Genomic DNA, 13,234 nt, shown 5'->3' on the forward strand with positions numbered 1-13,234 from the left:
AGCCCACTGTTACAGCCACTGCATCAATCCATCTTATTGAGGGTGTTCTCCACTTTCAGTGACCCTCTACTTTATCCAGCATGATATCCTTCTCCAGGGACTGGTTCCTCCTGGTATCAGGATCAAAGTACAAGAGACGAAGCTGGCCATTCTCGCTTCCAACGAGTATTCTAGCTATACTGCTTCCAAGAGAGATTTGTGTGTTCTGGCAGTACATAGTATATTCAATAGTCTTCACCTACACCACAATTCAAATGCATTAATTCTTCTGCACCTTCCATATTCATTGTCCAGCTTTCACATGCATATGAGGCTACTGAAAATACCATGGCTTCGATAAAGGCACAATAAAGAGGTCTTTTACAGAAGACTTGTCCAATGCAATAAGTCATTTGATTTCCTGACTGTGGCTTCCATGGGCATTGACTGGGGATGCAACTAAACTGAAACCCTGGATAACTTCAATCTTTTCTACATTTATCATGATGTTGCTTATTGGTCCAGTTGTGAGGATTTTTGTTTTCTTTATATTATATTATAATCATGTTGAAGGCTGTAGTCTTTGATCTTTATCAGTAAGTGCTTCAAGTCTCCTTTACTTTCAGAAAGCGAGTTGTGTCATCTGCATATAACAGGCTGTTAGTCTTCCTCCAATCCTGATGAGGTGTTCTTCTTCATATAGTCCAGCTTCTCATATTATTTGTTCACCATATAGATTGGATAAATACGGTGAAAAGTATACAGCTAAGATGTACACCTTCCCCGATTTTAAACCATGCAGTACTCCCATGTTCTGTTCAAATGACTGCCTCTTAGTCTATGTACAGGTTCTGCACAGTACCTCTGCATAGTGCTCTGCATATGTACAAGCACAATTAAGTGTTCTGGAATTCCCAATTCTTTGCAATGTTATCCATAATTTATTATGGTCCACATAGAATGCTTTCCATAGTCAATAAAACACTGGTAAACACCTTTTCGGAATTCTTTGTCTTCAGCCAAGATCCATCTGACATCAGCAATGATACCCCTTGTTCCACATTCTCTTCTGAATCCAGCTTGAATATCTGGCAGTTTCTGGTCAACGAGTTTTGAATTATCTTCAACCTAATTTAACTTCTGTGTGATATTAATGATATTGTTCAATAATTTCCGCAATTTGTTGGATCACCTTTTTTTTTTTTTTTCAGAATGGGCACAGATATGGATCTCTTCCTGCCAGCTGGCCAGGAAAGTGTCTTCCGAATTTCTATTGGCATAAATAAGTGAGAGATTCTGGTGCTGCATCCGTTTGTTGAAACATTTCAATGGGAATTCTGTCAATTCCTGGTGCGTTGTTTTTCTCCAACACCTTCAGTGCAGCTTGGACTTCTTTCTTGAATTATATTGGTTCTTGATCATATTACCTCCTGAAATGGTTGAACATTGACTATTTTTGTACAGTGACTGTGTATTTATCATCTTCTTTTGATTCTTCTTGCATCATTCAACATTTTGCCCATAGAATCCTTCAATATTGCAACTCGAGGCTTCAATTTTTTCTTCAGTTCTTTCAGTCTGAGAAATGTCAAGCGTATTCTTCCCTTTTGATTTTCCAACTCCAGGTCTTTGCACATTTCATTATAATTGACTTTGTCTTCTCAAGTCACCCTTCGAAGTCTTTTGTTCAGCTTTCACTCCATCATTTCTTCCATTTGCTTTAGCTAATCTGCATTCAAGAGCAAGTTTCAGAGTGTCTTCTGACATCCATTTTGGTCTTTTCTTTCTTTCTTTCCTGTCCTTTTAATGACTTTTCGTTTTCTTCATGTATAATGCTTCTGAAGTCACCCCACAATTCATCTGGTCTTTGGTCACTGGTTTTCAATGCATCAAATCTGTTCTTCAAGTGATCTCTGAATTCAGGTGTGATTAACTCAAGGCCACACTTAGGATCTTGTGGACTTGTTTTAATTTTCTTCAGCTTCAACGTGAATTTTCATATGATTAATTGATGCTGTGTTCCACAGTCAGCTCCTGGCCTTATTCTGACTGATGATACTGAGTTTCTCCATCATTTCTTTCCACAGATGTAGTTGACTTTATTTCTGTGTATTCTACCTGGTGAGGTCCACACATACAGTTGCCGTTTATGTCGCCGAAAGAAAGGTATTTATAATGAGTAAGTTGTTTGTCTTGCAAAATTCTATCACTCGATCTCATTATTTCTATCATCAAGATTACAGTTTTCAACCACTGATGTTTTTTCTTTGTTTCCAATTTCCACATTCCTATCACCAGTAATTATAAATTCATCTTGATTTCTTGTTTGGTCAACTTCAGACTGCAGAAGTTGGCAAAAATCTTCATCTTCTTCATCCTTGGCTTTGGTAGTTGGTGCATAAATTCAAATAATTTATTTATCAGTCTTTCTTGTAGGCATATGGATATTATCCTATCAATGACAGCATTGTACTTCAGGATAGATCCTGAAATGTTCTTTTTGATGATAGATGTGACACTGCCATTCCTCTTCCAAATGTCATTTCTGGTATAGCTGACCACATGATTTTCTGATTTCAGCTCACTAATGATGGGATATTGATCTTTATGCCTTCCATTTCATTTTTGGCAACTTTCAATTTTCCTCATACTTCATGCATTGGACATTCTGTTTATTAATGGATGTCAATAGCTGTTTCTTCTCATTTCAGCAAATGAAGGTCCCAAAAGCTTTGCTCCATCCACATCAATGAAGTCACCTCTATTTTGAGGAGGCAGCTCTTCCCAGTAGTATTTTGAGTGCCTTCCTACCTGAGGGACTCATCTTCTGGCACTGTATCAGCAAATACATCCCTGCTATTCATCAGGTTTTCAATGGGCAATTTTGTCAGAAGTGGACCATCTCTTTCTTCTTCCTAGTCTGTCTCAGTTTGGAAACTCTGCTGAAACCCATCCACTATGGGTGAACCTGATGGTATTTAAATACTGGCAGCATAGCTTCTACCATCAAGCAACATGTAAGCCACCAGTGTGACAACATGACACATGATTGGTAATTTAAAACATATGGATCAGTAAAGAATAATAAAAGTCCAGTTAAATATCCATATAAAGATGACTAGAATTTTTAAAAATCCCACAAAGAAGTGTCTAATCAAACCAAACCAAGTAAGTTGCCATCGAATTGTGATTCACGGTGACAGCATGTTTTTCAGAGTAGAACTGCTACATAGGGTTTTCATGGCTGTGACCTTTCAGAAGCAGACTGCTAGGCCTTTTTTTCCCAGCCACCTCTGGATGGGTTAGAATCACCATCCTTTTGGTGCTTAAGCATTTGTGCCACCTAGGATCTATAAAAGTGTCTAGCATTTGCTATGTATGATGCAAAAGGAACAAAGACAACACAAATAGTCAAGTAGCCAATAAATTAGGTCTAAGACATTAAATCTAATTAGAAAATGGAGAAGTAAAAAGAAGCTAAACAAGAACAGAAATTATGTAATAATGACTTAAGGGAGGAAGTGATAAGGCAGAAAGAGATGTAATAATCACATATCCCATAGGTTGAAAACAAATGCTTTTTTCAGGACTATTAAAGGAGAGAAAAATTAATTCAGAAAAGATATATGATTTAATTTTTTTTTAGATAATAGCAATTTTTTGGGAAAGTGAAAATGTAACATTTTCAGTAGCTTTTCATCTTTAAAGTGATAGATAAAAAGGAGGATATTTGCAATTGTACTATAATAATGGGAACCCAACTTTCAAACTCTTTAATAAGAATAGGTTCAAATACCAAGAAATCTTCACCATGAATATCAAAACATCTATTAGTACCCATTTCAGAGAGGATCAAGATCAAGCCAGTTCTCATTAAAAGAAATCAAACCAAACAGACCAGAAACCAAACCCACTGCCACTGCCATTGAGTTGATTCTGACTCATAGTGACCCTATAGGACAGAGTAGAACTGAACTGCCCCATAAGGTTTCCACAGCTGTACATCTTTAAGGGAGCAGACTGCCTCATCTATGTCCCATTGAGTGACTGGTGGGTTATCAGCTGAATGCCTTAGCCGGCACACCACTAAATCTCCTTATCAAACCAAACAGTAGTAGGCAAATTCATAGAAATTCTAAATATAAGTCTAGGGACCAAAGTTAACATTTATTGAGTACATACACTCTGCCTGCTACCTCTCTATCCCCAGTGCTACAACTTCACTTTAGGTCTGCATTATCTCTGTCATCTGGATCATTTTAATAGTGTCCTAACAGATATCTTAACATCCGCTCTCTTTTCTCCAATCTATCCTCTACGCTGATATCCAAAGTGAGTCTTCTAAAACAAAAATTTGATGTTACTCTTTTGTTTAAATCATTAAATAAATCACACACTCTACAACAAAATACCCCAACTCTAACTTCTATGATATGATTCTCACCTATCTTTTCAGGCTTTTCTCTTAGCTCGTCTCATGCACACCCCTTTCTACTCTATCCCTTTACATCCTCTCTTTTATTTCTTTTTAACTACTTGAGGCTCCTCAAACTTACCATGCTGCTTTTTGCCATGTTTCTTTTTTTTCCTGTGCTTCCTTTCTTTGAAGGGTCTTTATCTTTTGTCCTCCTACCAATGTAAACAGTTACCTACTGTTTTCAAGATGAATTTAAGTCTTCCTAATATAAAGTCTAGGAGCTCTGGTGGCATAGTGTCTAAGGCATTTGAACCACCAGCCACTCCTTGGAAGGAAGGCTGGGCAATCTACTTCTGTAGTGACACCACCTTGGAAACCCAAGGAGAGGTCACTATGAGTCAGATCTGACTCCACAGCAGTGGTTGCATTGTTTTTTTAATATAAAGTCTACATTCGCAACTTTTCCCAGGAAGAACTGAATACTCCTTTCCTTGGTGCAAATGTTACAGGATCTATAAATTTTTATTATATATTTTCCCTTAATGTATGCTTATTGGACTATAAACTCCTTGGAACAGGAACTTGGTCTTATTTACCACTGTTCCCCTAATACCCAGCATAATAACAAGTAAATTGTATATACCTAAAAAGTTGTTAATCAATGAATGAATAAATAAGCTTTATTATTTAGGCTAAAACTTTTCACTACTAAACTCTAAAATGCAATGGTCTGTCTATTGTCAGTTATGGAGTTCTATCAATTTTTTTAAAATGAAAAGGTCTGATTCAAGTCCTCATCCTGCATTTCACTACCAGTCTAATTTTCCAAAAGACCACTTTCATCATAAAATAGCCCCATTCAAGAATTTACGGTTTATACCATTTTAAATACAAATGCCTCCATTTGCCTTTCATGGTTTTCCATAAGCTGGTGCCACCTTAAGTATCCAACCTCAACTCTTCTTTTCATCAGGAAAATTTCTTCATCATCCTTTGCAACTGGTCCATCAGTCCTGACCCTCTGCACCCTTGCTCAAATTGTTCAATCCTACCTCCACACCTCATCCTCCCCTAATCCAATTAAATACAAACCATCCCTTAGGGGCCAACCAGTGTGATTTTTCCAATCAAATTTATACTTGAATGTACCATCCTCTTTTTTCTAATTACTATAGCACAAATATTCAGTATTAGTACTTCATTCTTTTGTTTTTAAGAATGTCACTATTCTCTTTGCAACTGGATTATCAGCATTTTAAGGTGATATATATCTTATTGTACTTCTTGGAACACAATTTGAAAACTATTAGGAGGCTCAAGTTCTAACACTACCATGTTACCACTGGGTATCATAAACTTTCTAAGCCTCAGTTTCCTGAGATAATTCATATGTAGGAGATATACACTGCCATGGAGTTGGATCTGACTTACAGCGACCCTTCCTTGGGTTTCCAAGGCAGTATCACTACGGAAGTAGGAATGCCCAACCTTCCTTCTGAGGAGTGGCTGGTGGGTTTGAACCGTCAGCCTTCTAGTTAGCAGTCAAATGCCTTAGGCACTATGCCACCAGATCATGTAGGAGATAGGCTTTTATAAACCTTAAAGTTTTTGATAAATTTGAGGAATTTATAACTTCACAAGCCATTAGCTAAACTGATCATATTTTACAATCTATTTTTTAATTTTAAATGCATTATATCAAAATATAATTTGTTGTTTTTGTTGTTATGTGCCATTGAGTCAGACCTGACTCATAGCAACCCCTCCTTGGGTTGCCGAGGCAGTATCACTACGGAAGTAAATTGCCCCATCTTCCTACCGAGAAGTGGCTGGTGAGTTTGAACTGCCAGCCTTCTGGTTAGTAGTCAAGTGCCTTAGGCACTACACTACCAGAGCTCCTGAAATATAATTTATGTACAGTGAAATACACAAAACTAGTGACATGAGTCAATGCATTTTTTTTGCAGTGTTCCCTCCCCTTCCCTCCCCTCCCACCCCCAGCAACCAACAAAGAAAGTTTCCCTCCATATATAAACCTTTTCTTGACCCTCCACAACAATGAGCTAATACTATATTTGTCCTTCTGTGATTGCCTTATTTCACTCAGCATAATGTTCTCCAAGTTCATCCATGTTATGCAGTGTTTTGCAGATCTTATATTATTCTTTAGTGGTGTACAGCATTCCATTGTATGTATGTACCATAGTTTGGTCATCCACTCTTCCATTGATGGGCACGTAGTTGTTTCCATCATTTTGCTACTGTAAATAGTGCTGCAATGAACATGGGTGTGCATCTATCTGTTCCTGTCCTGACTTTCACCTCTCTAGGATATATACCTAGTAATGGGATTGCTGGGTCAAATGGTATCTCCAATTCCAGCTTTCTAAGGAACCACCATACTGTATACAATCTTAACAGCTATATCACATAGCAGTATTATTGACTGTGGAAACATTTTATTTAAAAATCTAATTTTATTTAAAATAAAATGAAAAAACCGCATCCTAAATGTCATTAATTTTTGGGGCTCCTAGTTCATCTGCCTTATTTCTTGTACTTGGAATTAATTTTCTCATCTATTTCAGAGGCAGTAAAGTATAATGATTAAGAGTACATGCTTTAGAGTTGAACAGAACTGATTTGAAAGCCAGCTTCAGCACTAATTACATGTGTAAATTTGAGTAAATTACACAACCTCTCTGAGCTTCAATTACCTCTGCTTAAAAATGAAAATGGTACTATCTATTTTTCATTTGTTGCTGGATTGAGACAACTTGAACAGATTGTTTAGCACAGAGTATGAAACCCAGTAAGAAATCAGCAAATAACATTTTAAGAACTATGGCAGAGTTGAACACCTTGTGTTAATATACCATTTAATAGTGTGTTTCCTCTTTGCTCTTGGACAAAGGGGTATAGTATCAAAAGTAACATAAAAGTAAGTAAAGTCTATAAATAAATAAGCACAATACCTTTGATGACTCAGAGCTCCAAATTAAAAAACAGATGGTTTCTTTCCAGACATGATATAGTAATTAAAATAGCATTTCTTACTTACTGTAATTTTTAAATATTCTTTAAGGCACAGACAATATCTTATTCTTCCTAATATCCTCTCACAGTACACCTCAAAGTCAGCAAATAATCAGTACAGGTTTACCAAATTAAACAGATTTCCTACAACCAGAAAATTACCAAATAATGAATAAATTCAAGGCAATTTTCCCTTTTCTAATTGGAATGTTTGCTTCCTGCCAGAAATGTTACTAATCATGGGATATTTTTCCATAAAAGGTGAAATTTAAAGTTAAGTATAATTTTTAGAAAGATGCCAATTAGATGTAATTAGATAAAAAATCATTCTCAAATTGGAAAGGTAAGGTTCACTATCTCAAAATTACAAACATAAAAATACGTGCCAGCACATGTGTAAGTACTTAAAGGAGTATTTCTTGCCATATAAAATTAAGTAACTGGTATGGAAGATATTGGGGATATAAGAGTTAAAAAACAGGTGAACAAACACTAGGCACTTGTTTAAAAGAAGGTAGAGGTGTAATGTACTAATATGGAAAGAAGTTCAAAATACATCTGGGTGAAAAAAGCAAGCTGTAGAGAAGAACTAAAGTACTTTTTGTGCTTTTTGCAAGTCCCTAAAGTGACTGCTGTATTGACACTGAACCCTGGTAGCTGGTTGCACCTGAAACCAAGTACTTGAAATTGAAACCAAGGCATCAGGAAAGACCTACAAGAATTAAAAAAAAAATTTGCCTATTTTTTCAGATAACTAGAATAAATATATAGCCATCATTTTGCCTAGATGACTCTTTACTTGCTACATCAATATATATATATATATATTTAATATCAGGTTTTGATTTTACTTTCAAAATTCTGATGGTTAATACAACATATGGCAGGAAAAATACAGAAATATACACATAATGATATATAATGTACCAATATATATATGAAGTCAAATAATCATAGCTTTGAAACATAGCATATATTCGTTGAATGAACTTACGTTTACATTAATATTAAATAACACTGTTTTTATCTAAGAATAATAGGCCTACAGATAAGAGGTAGGTAGTAGTCCTGGCTCTGTCACTTACTATCTGAAGACTGTGGACAAGCAACTTAACATCTTGAGCTAAGTTTCCTCATACATGAAATGAGAGAGCTTGACTAGATTACCTCTAAGGGTTCGTCTTCAAGTGTGAAAGTCTTACTTGCTTTATGATGGTGAAAAATATCAAGAGATATGATTTTCTTTGCTGATTCTTAATTGTTTTATGACAGCAAAGAATGTTAAGGAAAAGATTGTTTAATTTCATATAGAATTATTAAAATAATGTATGCCCCCTACTGGGGGTTCACTAAAAAAATAAACTAAACTACTTTAAGGTTGCTACTCAGAGATGTTGTGCTGGAAGGCTAAACTTTTTATTTGGCATAAAATATATACTTCAGATTACAAAATTTCTTCATAGTGTTACTTGGATAATTAATCAAATAACTCTCAATTATAATTATCTAGACAAAATTTGTTAAATATAATTTTATCCTCTCAGAAAAATTCTGAAATATAGCCTTAGTCAGATGATTAACTTTCATAGCAGTAGTAAAATTTCCCTAGTCCATATGTTTTTTCTAAAGCTAATAATCTAAAGATATTTACCTTTGGCAGCATGGGAGTATCCCTCTTCTTCTTCTTTTCTGAATTAGGGTCATCTAATAAATCTGGCTCAAAGGTATAAAGTTCAGTAAGCTCATTCATGGTGAAATGGCGCTCAACCTGCTGCTGATCAACAACTCGAAAAGATAGTGACTGCTTAGTTACTTGTCGATCATAAATCTTATCTTCCATGGTTCCCTTTGTAAAAAGAAGTAACAATGCACAAATAAACACAATTTTGTAAGCATGGAACTTAATCATGGAGAAACAATTATGCAGTTATTGGTTAATGGGAAATGGTAACATTTCATAATAACATTAGCATAAAGCAAATTTTATTAGCAATGATGTGAAATTCATGAAAGATTTCATCTGTTCATAGTTTACCATGACAAATTAGGGAAACTATGCTACTGGTAACTATTCTATAATATCTGACCAAAATACATTAATATGTTTCTCTATATATTTGGTGGAAGTCAGATAGCAGGCAAATAACTGTCAGAAATTGAATTGTGCCCCTCGCTATAATATGTGTTGAAAATCCTGACCTCTATGCTCGTGGTTTTAATGTCATTTGGGAATGAGTTGTCTTTGTTATGTTAATGAGGTAGGATTAGTACCCAGTGCATCTTGAGCCAATCTCTTTGAGATAAAAAAGAGATTAAACAAGTGAGCAGAGCAGAGATGAGGGAAGAGAAATGCCATGCCATATGAAGATAGCCCAGGAGCAGAAGCTCAGAAACAAGGACTTCCCTCCAGAGTCAACAGAAAGAAAGAGCATTCCTCTATGGCGGGCACCCTGAATTCAGACTTCAAGCCTCTTAAACTGTGAGAAAATAAATTTGTTTGTTAAAGACACCAACTTGTGGTATTTCTGTTATAAGAGCACCAGAAAACCAAGAAAGAATTTGGTATAGCAATAGTGGGTTGGTGCTTTACCAGATATCAGAACGTATAAACAGTTTTGAAATTGGGTAATGGGAGGAGGATGGAAGAGTTTTAAGGTATCTAATAGTAAAAGCCTTGATTGCCTTGAAAAGATAGTTGGTAGAATTATAGACATCAAAGGTAATTCTGTGAGGACTCAGAAGGAAGTGAGGAGAGCTACAGAGAAAGTCTCTATGATTTTAGAGAATACATATGGCACCAGCAATAGCATTCTGCTAGAAATGTGGGTCTTAAATGTGCTTCTGGTGAGGTTTTAAAAGAAAATGATGAACATATGATTGGACAATGGAGGAACGGCAATGCTTTTCATGCAGTGTCACAGAACTTGTCTGACTTATGATCAAATGTTTGATGGAAGTGATTAACTTGAATAGTTGGCTGATGAGAGTGCTACATAAGATCTTGAATGGAGCTGAATGGTTTCTCCTTGCCCCTTATAGTAAAAGCAAGAAGATACAAACTTAAAATTGAACTGTGCAAAATGAAAACAGAACTTAAAATTCTGGAAATTTCTGCTGTATAAACTAAGGACACCAGTGCTAAAATTTTCAACAAGGATGTGGCTACAAAATCTTTATTAAAGAGATTAAGCCTGTGACTAATGGATCTAACCAATGACTACAGCAGAAATACTATCAACTTAGACTGAAAGGGTCAGAGACAGGACAAAATGAAAGAAAACTGTCTGTCTCTTGGACTTCTATAGGAAGTAACCAGGCCAAAGGAGCTACACCTGTTGCCCTCCAAGAAATGAAAAAGACCATCCTTGGAACAGTTAGGAGATCAGCAGAAATGGAAGGAGCATGGGAAGCAGGACCTTCTTCGTTTCAAAGGGTGGGTTCATACGCTCTTGGCTCTCAAAGGATCAGGCCACAGCATCCTAGGTTTCAGAGTCAGGTTTCTGCCAACTTGGTTCTAGAGTGTGGAACTGCTGTTAAGGTTTGCCAGGGTGCTGCCACCTAAAACTCATGGGGTAGGGCTGTCACTCAGATGGACTAGGAGAATGGGACTGTCCAAATCCAAGGGAGTAGAGTTGCTGTGCCGGTAGGCCTGGAAAGTGAAGCTGAAGCCCAGGGCCAAGGAGCCTCTACCCAGAATCCAGAGAGCATGGACAACACCCAGAGTCTGGATGGCAAGGCCATTGCCCAGGCAGTCTCAAAGAACAGAAGATTATTTTCAAGTCCTGAGAACTAATATAATTTGTTTCGTTGGGTTTGGGGCACTTGCTTAGTGTCTGCTATCCCTTCCTTCCCTCCAATTTCTCCCATTTGTAATGGAAATGTCTACCTTATGCTTGTTCTGCCATTGTCCTTTGCAAACAGATAATATGTACTCTAGATCTCACAGATTCACAGATGAAGAGGAATTTTGCCCCAGAATGGAATATGCCTAAAGTCTCACCCACACTGATTTAGATGCTTCAAGAGATGAAATTTTGGACTTGGAGATGAATTAATACTTTTGCAATGATATGATGAGGTGAATGTGGCAAGGACATGCATTTTGAGGGCCAAAGAGTGGAATGTTATTGGCTAAACTGTATCCCCCCAAAAAATACGTATTGTTAATCCTAACCCCTACATGAGTTTTCTCTGTTATGATAATCTAACAGGTAGTACAGGGTGTATTTTAATGCAATCTTTTTTGAGATGTAAAACGTATTAAACGAGCAAGCAAGAGAAGCAGAGATCAGGGAAGAGAGATGCAAAGGCACATGAAGATTGCCCAGGAGAAGAAACTCAAAGAGACAGGAACTTCCTTTAGCACTGACAGAAATAGAGCTGGGGCCCTAGAGCTGGGGCCCTTAATTTGGACTACAGCCTCCTAAACTGTGAGAAAATAAATTTCTGTTTGTAAATTCCTTCTACTTCTGGTATTTCTGTTATATAAAAGTACTGGATAATTAAGACACAGTAACTAGAAATAAAGGGATACAGGAAATACAAATTTAGGGTGGAAGAAGAATACATTGAAGTTAGAAGCAAGAGAGTCTTTTAATTCTTTTTCAAGGGAATATAATATGCTCGCAACAATTACCATAAATGCCTTTATATCAAGTGTTACTTTCTATAATTTCATGACAGAAAACTGTAACTAAAATGCCATATCTAATACATATATAGCATTATACACCAGGAAGTAAAGAAACTCTGAATTTAAATAGCAGGGAAGAATTGACAATGTAGTTTACTAATTATATTATGTACTCAAGAATAACAAATGAGCAAGGATCTGCCAGTAAAACTCAGTTTCTTTCTGGTATGGAAACCCAGATTTAGAAGCATGTAGAAAGTGTAGTACGAAAGCAGATGTACCAGATGAAAGGGCAAATTGATTTTATAAACTTATATTACCTTGTACTGCATCCATTTATTAAATTTCACTTATTTTTCTTAAATGTGAGTTTCTCTGAGGTTTTTAATACATGAGTTTATGTTTAAAGGATATGATTTTACTATTCTTCTGTAGGAAGTATTAATTATCATTCTTTATAATAAACCTATGTTATTACAACATGTTAACTTTTCTCTTATTAATCTGCATTTTTAAAGAGAATACCTGGTGGCCATTAAAAATTGTGATCAGTTGACTTTTCACCTATAAGCAACTTAGCGCTACTTATTGATTTTCTACATATGTTAAGTAAATGAACTATAAATGTTTAAATCTCCTGAGCAAGCAAGCTATGCTAGTCTGTTTAACCATGCAAAATCATCTCAATCTCAGAAATCTGACATTATAGAAATGGATCAATTGCAAAACAGAAAATCCTGAGAAGCCAAAATTAACTTCTGCTGCTTTATGTACAGAATGATGTTCTCAACTTTCCTTGCTACTCTGTAATTGATGAACGTTTATACCGTAAAAATATCAGTTCAACAAAACTTTTCAATACAAAAAAGAGAATATAAATTATAAACTTACCTGAGCTAAGAACCTATATACATACACAGGTTTAGTTTGTCCAAAGCGATATACTCTAAATATACTCTGAATGTCATAGGACGGATTCCAAGAGGCATCAAATATAATCACTCGATTAGCAGCTACCAAATTAATTCCAAGAGATCCTGCCTTTGTAGAAATGATAAACAATCGCCCTCTGAAAATGAAAATACAGAATAAATGTTTCAGTAATAGAAGTAATGGAGAGCATCACATATTTTTTTATTGTAATATGAACTTCTGGTCCTAAGGCAATC

At 36.0% G+C, this 13,234-nt stretch overlaps 1 protein-coding gene across 1 annotated transcript in view; it reads right to left on the reverse strand.

Annotated features, from left to right (window-relative positions):
* ATRX (ATRX chromatin remodeler) overlaps window positions 1-13,234 on the reverse strand; it is a 474,500-nt gene that overhangs the window by 52,282 nt on the left and 408,984 nt on the right. The window contains exons 31-32 of the mRNA XM_007957255.2: window positions 12,957-13,134; window positions 9,084-9,278 (exon numbers count right to left, since the gene is read on the reverse strand). Coding sequence (XP_007955446.1) covers window positions 9,084-9,278; window positions 12,957-13,134 — 373 coding nt within the window. The remainder of the gene's footprint in view (window positions 1-9,083; window positions 9,279-12,956; window positions 13,135-13,234) is intronic.

This window comes from Orycteropus afer, unplaced genomic scaffold (assembly GCF_000298275.1).
Source record: "Orycteropus afer afer isolate SDZICR_OR568_19922 unplaced genomic scaffold, OryAfe1.0 scaffold00723, whole genome shotgun sequence".
Classification (NCBI taxonomy): Eukaryota; Metazoa; Chordata; class Mammalia; order Tubulidentata; family Orycteropodidae; genus Orycteropus; species Orycteropus afer.